Raw genomic sequence first — 10,200 nt, 5'->3', positions numbered from 1 at the left:
AAAAATGTGTAAGTAATTATTTATTTATGCACTAAATTAAATGTTTTTTCTCATCATATATGTTAACAAGATATTATAGAGATTATTTATTATTATACTATTATAGATATCATATTTTATGAGTTTTTAACTGCGTATAATGAATAAATAATAACTTAATTCCTATAAACTTGATTAAGATGATTTATTAAGAATTCAATTTAATTTCAACATTAGGTCTAAATCACTCAAGCATAAACACCAACGCTGCAGAGATCACGATCTCCTACAACAAACGTAAATATAGTTGGTTTGAATATAGCGTTGTCGAGTGCCTTTTACTTTGCTTCTATTTTCAATTACCTTTTTTTATCGAGTTTATTAATGAAGTGCATTTCATTCGTATTTAAATAATGATAACAGACATTCTATTTGAAAAATTCAGATATTTCTTGTAATGTTTTGTTTTCAGTTTCTGGTAGATAAAAATAGAAATATACAGTACCAAATAAACCCGAAATTCCAAATAAAGTAAAAGTATTATAAAAGTTCACAAAGTTGGACAATTCGAGATAATACTTGATCATGAAGAAAGATATTAAGTAACCCAGTGCTGAACCTGCGCTGCAGGTAATGTTTCTACTCCTAAAATTGATTAAAAACAATTAAAGGTTTTGAATTAAAATCAAAAAAAACTTTTTTTATTTTGCTCACTTACTTCATTGGAAATATTTCGGTTAGAAGTACCCATGAGATAGGCATTATCCCAATCGATGACATGAAAGTAGTAGTAAGAAAGAGTATTAACACCAACCAAGAAGTAGTAGGTTTTGAGTTTGTCCAATACACACCAATTAATCCGATTAATATGTAACAAATTGAGCAAATTGATAGCGTCGTAAAAGTGAGAAATCGTTTGCCGAGTTTATTTATCAAGAATATTGTTATTATTCCACCAATTGTTGATAAAAAACACTGAAAACGCCTATAATTGTAAATAATAAAAATATATTATAAAAATATATAATAATATACATCACTAAAATGACAGCTGAGATAGTCGTCATGTTTTTATAATATGTTAAACAACATACCCGATGATAGGTACTTACTAATGTAAACTCGACGTTAATGGGTGCACCGAATTTAGTAAATACTGATACTAGATATGGTCCGTACTGTACTCCAGACAATAAATTTGCGAAAAAAATATAAACCAAAAACAGACGGAATGGTCTGTAAACTTCAGGCCGAAAGAGTTGTCCCCAAGAACTTGTTACATCTTTCTTGTCTAGAAAACAATAATATAAATACATATTATAATGCATACCTCATACCTGTATCATTTAATCACAAAAACGAAAAAAAAATCAAAAATTACTAGTGTTTCTTGAGTTGAAGAAAATCCCTTTTTGGATACCAAATTTTCTTAGATTTAGTATTAAACGAGAATTAATTAGACTTATAAACCCGTTTATTATTTTTTTTTTTGCGAGTGAATCGACTGCACAATTTAATTATTTGCACATATACTTATATCGTACCGGTTTTCACACTAGGTATAATTATTATTAAAAAAAGGTACCTACCTGTTTCGATGTCATCATCATCGTATATCACAGAAGACGTATAAGCTATCATTTCTTTGAACTCTTTGCTTGAACCCGTTTCTTGCGACGGCCATCCCCTTAATTTGCCAAGCGTTTGCTGTGCCTTTAAAGATTCACCTTTGGTCAACAACCACATTGGAGATTGTGGCGTCTAAAATATAAGATTATATATATTGCATAACAACAATATGATTATTACTAAATGTGGTGAAAAATAATAATTTTGCTCGTGGAAAAATTATTAAAAGAATTATTATGAAACATATTTACTTGACTCTATATCATAATATACGTATAATAATTAATAAATATTAAAACCCAAAATTTTCAAACCTTTTTTAAATTTACCAAAACTGATGGTAAGAATACATTTTTTTTGTTTTATCAAAGGGAATCTATTCAGCCTATTCAGGTTATATTAAACACAATCGTAATATTATTAAATATTCATCTAACCATAAACAATATAGCGGTGGTCGTGATTGGGACGGACATGGCAATGAGCACCGTCAGTCTCCATTCCAATGTGATCGCGTATATCAACGTAAACAGTAATGAGCCCACGTAGTAGAAAACGTTCGTCGCCGACATCAGCGCGCCCCTCAGCTTCGGCTCGCACACCTCGCCGATGTAAGCGGAAGACGGCCCACCTGAGTAACCGACGCTAAGTCCCATCAGCATCGAGCATGCATACAATGTCCCGATGCTGTTGGCGTAGAAGAACATGATCTGCGACGCTATGAACGGTATGTTGGTTATTATCATGCACGTTTTGTGACCGAACCGGTCCAGCGTTAACGAAGATAGTGCGCTGCCCAAGGGTGTAAACAAGAACAGAAGACTACCTGTAAAGATATCGATAAATATTAAATACTATTATAATCAATGGTACTACTAGTGTTTTCAGTGGACCAGATGGAAACAGTTGCGGAAGAACCTGTATTATTGTGGTGGGGGATTCTAGGGGTCAGTGGCGTATTTACGGGGGGTTTCCGGGTTAAACCCCCCCTTCTCAGAACAAAAAAAAAACATGGATTCATGTACCAACGCGTCGTAGAAGTTTTTAATTAAAATACCTAACCAGTATGTGTGTAGAGTTGTCGATAAACAAATATTATAAAAATATTGTTCACAATCCACAAAAACCATAATAATAGAGCGTCGGTGACCGATGTCGACACGTAGTCGACCGGGTAGAAATTCGTTGCGGCAACATTTTTTAAGTTATAACTTATAAGTTATATTGTTTGCATTCATTTTATTTCTTTATTCCTAGTTTTAAAGTAATATGAATCAAATAAGCTATATCATATGATTTTTAAAAAATTTAATATATTAAGAATACATTTCTGAGTAATTGGATGTTGAGTACTCTATTAACTAGCTATCTATTGTAAGTATGTCGATTGACCAAAATTATAATGCATATAGCTTAGCGTTAATCCTCGAATGGATTTATATTATAGAAAATGTTATCACATTATAAAATAAAATTGATATTATACATGCATACTGAACACTATATTAAATCCCATTATATACTATAAACCCGCTAAATATTAATGAATATAGAAAAAAATTATATACTCACGTTTCAATTTATAAATACAATAAACTAAGTGACGATAATCCACAATAATAATAATAATTAATAGGTACTTTACACTACTACACATTTATACATTATTTTAAGAATCATCATATTATAGCGTGTTAGTATGTGACTTTTTCCACAGAGATTTAACTAAAAAAAAAAAATGTATTTAAATACACTTACATACATTATACTATATAAATACAATTTGTTTTAAATAACACCATGACAATTTTAGTGTTACATAATATAATAACTGTCTACCCCAAAAAAGAACTTATGAACTTGTAAATAATATAGATGACATGATGTAGGTACATCTCACTTCTCCTCATAACCATCGACAAATCAGTGTTCCTTCGAACATTATGTGTCGAGGTTGAAAATATTCGTACAAGACTCGTTCCACCGGAATTTCGTGTAATCATATTACATATCATTAATGGAACTCGGGGACAAAGATGCGAATATGACTCAATTGAGATTCAAACAATATAATAAGTGCACGACATACGTGTAGAAATTAAAAACCTAACTGACTAATAAGTAATAACAGAAAATATCACTGTTACTTTCTAGTATCTAGTGTATATGCCGTTTCCAATGTGTGAACCACGATCGACGTATTTATGCCAGGGTTGAAGTGATAGACTTTATACCATAGTTCATATAGTTAACATTAAGTCAAGTTTCTATTACACCGTGTCTTTTTAACCTTTTTTTAAAAACATTAAATTAAATTAAAATATGAAATACTGGTTGTCCGGGCGATTGTAAACAATGTAAACTCTCCCGATGGTAAACTCTCTCGGGTTTACTTATTCCACTACTACCTGACGAAATTATGTAAACTCTCCCAGGTCTTTAATACTACTAATTTAATTTAATAAAAATAATAAAATAAATCTAATATACATTTATGTTTCATTTAAAAATAGTCAATCATATAATAATAATAATAATTTAAATTAATGCTTTTAGCTGCTATGATATTATAGTCAAAACCCAATAAAAAATAAAAAAAAATCATAAAATAAATCTAATATACAAAATAAATATAAAATATATACCTAATAAAATAAAAAGTTGAAATTTAATTTTTTCGATAATAGAAAAGAAACACGCAGATTTAAAAAAAACTTATGGTATCTATTTTTTTGTCTTTGTAATCTATAATATTTTTTGAGATATAGTTTTTTCTTTATTTTTTTTTGTATTACTGTTTTAACCTGTTTTATTTAGACTATTACAACTTTGAATTTTAATATATATTTCAGTTTAAAAATCTGTTAAGGCGTTAATAAATACAAATAAAGATGGATGAGTACTAGAGAAATGTGAAGGGAACAATTCACAAGCGTTTGTTGTTTATGAAGTTGATGATGATGCTGAAGCCCACATTGTTGTGAGATTTTACATATTTCCTACGGGTAACCATAATGTTGACTTGGGAGAGTTAACTATTTTTAAAAATCGGGAGAGTTTACCACCGTTCTTGCCTCTGCGAGTCTTTAAAAAAAACATGATTATGATATCTTAATTATTTCAAGAGATATCGCAATGGGTAAATACACGGGACACCCTGTAAATGCGAGCCTTATGACTTTCGGTTTAATGAAACATATCCCATCCGTTACCGAGGATTTCAGACCCAGAGTTGTATGTCAAGGTAAGACTCACATGCATCAATCATCGATTATAATATTATTTACACTTCACAGGTTTTTCGTACTAAAACGGGCGACATCCCTCAGACCGTTATTATGAATTTATGTAATTAGCATATATAGGGTTGCTAAGTCCAAACAATTTCGTATAAGAATACGTCATCTTACCAAACCAAGACGCTTGTTCATCCGTTAAAGGTTGCAAACTGTTTTTGTTCTTATTGCTCGCTAACGCTCCAATAATTACTGTAGAACATGTGAGTTCTATGCCGATGCCAATCTGTATGAAACACGGACCAGCCAGTGCCAAGCTCTGCAAGTCAATACAACACCGAGTTTAATTTTGGAATACAATCTTAAAAAAATTACATATGTATAACAATCATATTATTATTTATTATATATGAAATAATATTGCAATATTAACACGTTGTATTTTTGTACAAATGATTATATATTTGTATGACTTTATTAACTGGATAAATGTAAGTGTAATATACAACCATATAAAAATGTTACTATACCTAAATTAATTGCATTATAGTAATATATAATTTATAAATACTAAACGATAACTTACTTGAGCGAAAATGGATTTAAAGCTGTATTTATAGTTAATATTGGACTCCATTTCTTTTTTCAAAGCAGTCATATTTTGAGTTTTCTGTAAAGTAATATAAGTCTGAAAGAATTAATTTCCAATCGAACTTATAATAATTGCTGTATTGATATTGATTTAAAACTAAAAAAAAAAATTAATATCAAACTATAACCATACAAGTAAAAATAAAAATAAAAAATACCTGATGTCCCTTAAATGCTAAAATTATAAACACATTTAAAACAATTACTTCTTTTAACTACAAATTATTGGAAACCACTGTTTTCAATCCATAATCTACAAAATGAACCTTTGTACGTTTTTATAATACTAAATATAGTGTTAACCAATATAAAAATATTCCATCACAACTTTCATAAATTGTTTCTTTATATGATAAAACAGCATCTTAAAACAAGTTTTGTTACTGCTTTTAAAATTATATATCATTTCTCAACATCAATTCAAATCTACAATTATAAAGTATTTCCGAAATATATACATGATTAATACGCCATAAATGGATTAATTTTAATCCTTACCTATATTATTAAAATATATGGATTCGTCCTTAACTGGTGTTTTTACAAAACAAATAAAATAAAAGATTTTTCTATAATATTTTCTTTCAGTAAAGGCATTGATTTAAATATATAATTATCACAATAAATTCGACGGATCACGGATATAATATTAAATTAAATATAAATAAGTAAAATCGTTTCTAATGAGTAACTTATGTATTTTACATTTTTACTAAGTATAATCTTTAACTTAAATATAATTAAAGGAAGTCCAAAATAATTTTTTATTATATAAGTAATTAAAATTTTTAAATAATTCAATTATATTTACTCACTCGTAAAAAAGAAGTAAAATAGTTATTAATTTAAATGTACGAATTAATTACTAGAATAAGATATATAATATATAAAATTATATTTATATTTACCCTTTCACTTATAGTTAATGTTTTTCCTTTAATAGTAGGTACCTAAAAACCATCATCAAACTAAGTTATCATATTGATTTAAAATAAACACTATTAAATACAAAAAATATTATACTTTCGGATTTTTAATGTTTAAGAATATTTATAAGAAAATAATATCGTCAAACAAAAACGTAAACCTTCTAAGTTTATTCTTTTGTGTAATTGCATCAGTTTATGTGCATGTGATTATCACTCAATTTACACTGATTTAATAACAGGTAGATACACGTTATTTCACAATAATTATTATTAAGTGTTTTAGACGGTAAAATCTTATCGTAATATATATATATATATTATATTTTAAATGTTTATATTTGTTAATTAGATTAATATCGTTAAAATTTTATTTTTGGTATTCAAGTATTTATTGTTGATATCTCACTTAATTTTAAACTTGTGTAAAATAAATACTAAATTTCAACATAGGTACCTATATTTAATTAAAATCAGTTAAGAAACTATCGAGTTATATAAAAACACTACCTATCTTATTTGTTAGGTAAAACAATAGAAAATTTGGTTTTTGTAGTCGATGAAATACAAAAATACATAATTACGTACCTACCTATAATAAGTTAAAGTTAATAAGTTAAAAACAGCTATAGGTATTTAAGATACCGCTTTCATTAATTATTGAATATTATAGACTATAACTTAACATTTACCATATAATACAGTAAGTACCTAGTATGCTTTATGTCTTTATGTACAAATAAACAACAAACACTAAGACATCAATAAAATATTTCTTAAGAAGATAATTAATTTATTTTTATTCTCTATGTTTATCTCTCTATTTAATTTATGTTAACTAAACTGAAATCTTAAAAAAAAAATGGAAATAAAATTGTACTTTAAAACTACAAACATTTTACTAATAATCTTTTGAAATAAACCACCTACTAATGTAATTATTAAATCATTGATTATTAATTCAAGTCTTTATGTTTATAAACACAATAGTAGTTAATGTTTATAGAAACCAATGAAAGAAAAACTAATAAAAGCCAACTTAAATAAACATGAATTATAATGATTACTTTTATTGATATTTAATATTTAAACAGTTGTATAACCGTTTATTGATAAATTGTAATAATTTACTGTGATTATGTGACGTCATGTAAGGTGATACTCAAATGACATCAATGTAAACATCTAAAAATTAATGTAATATTAGTATATTAAAGATAAATGATATAATTTTAGAATATAAAATGATTATTATTTTCGACTACCTACTTTTATACCTATATGCGCTCATACCTAGGTACATCAATATAGAAAATGATAGGTTAATTTTGGAAAAATCGAATTAAATAGAAATTGGTGTTAAATAATGTTTTTTAAATACATAGTACAATTTATAAAATTGTGTAGGTAATTTGTTTTAATTCAATAATTTATGTAATTAAATAATGCTTAATATCGATCTATCTGAAAATGGTGTTGAAAATACCTGTTTCTTCTAAAAAAATGCAAGTTTAATTTTAAATGTGAAAACTGAAAGGACTAAAAATCTGGAAATTAATAAAAAAATATAATTTCTGTATTTCTTATCTGCTCTCAAAAAATCTTTTTCAATCTATGGTTACTGGACAAAAATATTTTGTATTACCTTAAAAAAAAATGTGTTCCGTATATGATGGAACTTATTTTGATTTGTTAAAGATAGTGTTCACAGTTCAGTATACTAAAAAAAAGTTAGGTATGGGTAAGTAAAGAATTTTCAGAAAAATATACTAATTTTATATTAGTTTTGTTTTGCATAATCGATAGGAACTAGGAAGATATATACATACAGATTAATTTACGATAATAGCAATATAATTTAAAACTATATTATATCGGATTAGTTGGGTAGGTACATAAATTTTCACGAAAAAAATTCATCAAAATAGCATAAAAAATGTTTTTAAAACAACTTAATTATTATTGGTAAATACCAGTATTGGATGACTAAATTGTTTTCATATTGTCAATGGAATATGTTTGGCATAATTTTAGAGCACAAAATAAAATTGAGTTAGCATATTATACAGTCATCTGCAGATTACGATGATTAATGACAAAAAACTGAAAAAACATTGAGAATTTCCATTTTAAAAGTAATGTTGAACTCACCACTTGAAGAATGTTTTCATGTGTAAAATGCGCAATGCTGCATTTTGCAATTATAGTGCTACGTAATTATCTATACTTATATACTAGCATAGTTATCTATTACATGTTATCTTGAGCACTCAGCTAATATTAGCTGTATAATGAATATACATAGGCAAAATAGGGGAGGGAGTTTTAGGGGCTAAGCCCCCCAAACATTTTCTAAATTTTTTTTAAGCTTTATCAGTATTATTATAGTAAATGATGCAAAATTCATTTTAAGATTATGTAATTCGTAAATGCACACATTTTATTTGTATTATTGTTATTGTACATTGTAGACTTGTAGTCATAAACCATAATACCTACCAAGAACTAAGAATGGTACTAAGCATTCTTATTACGTAGTCTATGCCCTATGGTTGTGGGTTTGCAGCTCATATATTGATATACTATTTGGCTATTATTTATTAATTATTATACATTTATACGCTTAAAAAGACTATAATAAGTATACAGTAGTATACTATATTACTATAATAACAGGTATACCTGTTAGGTATATTGTATATATACCTATTATGTTGTATTAAAACATTTTTTAGGTGTTGATTACTTGCATAAATGCCTCATTCAGTATCTGGGGCTTCAGCCTCCCCCCCAAATCTCAAACGCTATTTGCGACTATATGAGCATATACTTTCCGGAAATAGTAGGTCGACATCCTTGCGTGCCGATTGTCGCAAATAAATGCTTTACGTACGTTTGCAGTCGGCAGACGTCCAATGGAGTTATTAATCTCCCACCGACTGTACACCAGAAGTAATGTATTATGTAGAGCTCGGGTCTGACCGGCGACATGTACCGGTTGCAACAATACACAACAATGTGCTTATGTGCAAACTCATTCAATCGATTTGTTCTCGGTGACCATAAACCCGCACTCGGTAATAAGTAATAACGATAAGTGGTTATTATATCGTAATGGTTGTTATGCGCGTAACAAAATGTCCAATGTTATGAAAAGCTATAGCGGCACACAAATTAGATTACTAATGCAAACTAGGTGGTTCATAACCATAAGTAAAAATCAATGAAGGGAGTGCCAGCAGAATCAAAAGAGACGAACCGAGAAGAACAAACATCGTCCACGTTGAATTTTCCCAGCGCCGTCGAGTGTATCTGTGGAAGGCTGGAATTTTTCGAACGCTGTGTAGTGGGAGTCATCGCATTACCGACGTCATAAACGAGATGAAGTCTACATAAGTAAACAAATTACACTCCACACAGTAGTTAAGAGCTCAATAACATCTTTCTATAAATATCGCAAAACTATACAAATACATTTATAATAGGTACCAACAAATAAATAATATTTTAAAATAAATCAAAAATATTATTGTAATATTGTGTATAGTAAAATTCATAATAATATAAAATAAAGTTTAAGTTCCAACGATTAATGTTATAACAAAAAAATTAACATATCATTATTTATTGACTGGGTAAATAATTTTGTTCAAATTGGAAATTAAAATGTCTATAAAAATTGTTGTTTATAATCTGTTGGTAAATCTTGGTAATAAAAACCAATATTTTATGAATTTTTAAATACAAAATAATTTATTCATTTTCGTGATTTTTATGAA

The 10,200-nt window shown here is 27.7% G+C and overlaps 1 protein-coding gene across 1 annotated transcript; it reads right to left on the bottom strand.

Moving 5' to 3' along the window:
• Positions 1-338: 338 nt before the first annotated feature.
• Positions 339-6,666, bottom strand: LOC132919650 (facilitated trehalose transporter Tret1-like). Its single transcript, XM_060981412.1, is given in 9 exon segments — positions 339-624; positions 698-951; positions 953-964; positions 1,092-1,270; positions 1,569-1,740; positions 2,046-2,434; positions 5,019-5,163; positions 5,431-5,514; positions 6,404-6,666. Coding segments are annotated over 8 exon segments (1,440 nt in total). The 5' UTR covers positions 5,503-5,514; positions 6,404-6,666; the 3' UTR covers positions 339-407.
• Positions 6,667-10,200: the final 3,534 nt, after the last annotated feature.

Source organism: Rhopalosiphum padi, chromosome 2, assembly GCF_020882245.1.
Source record: "Rhopalosiphum padi isolate XX-2018 chromosome 2, ASM2088224v1, whole genome shotgun sequence".
In the NCBI taxonomy this organism is placed as follows: Eukaryota; Metazoa; Arthropoda; class Insecta; order Hemiptera; family Aphididae; genus Rhopalosiphum; species Rhopalosiphum padi.
Note: the sequence above shows the minus strand (reverse complement) of the source record. Positions and strands in the feature narration are given on the sequence as shown.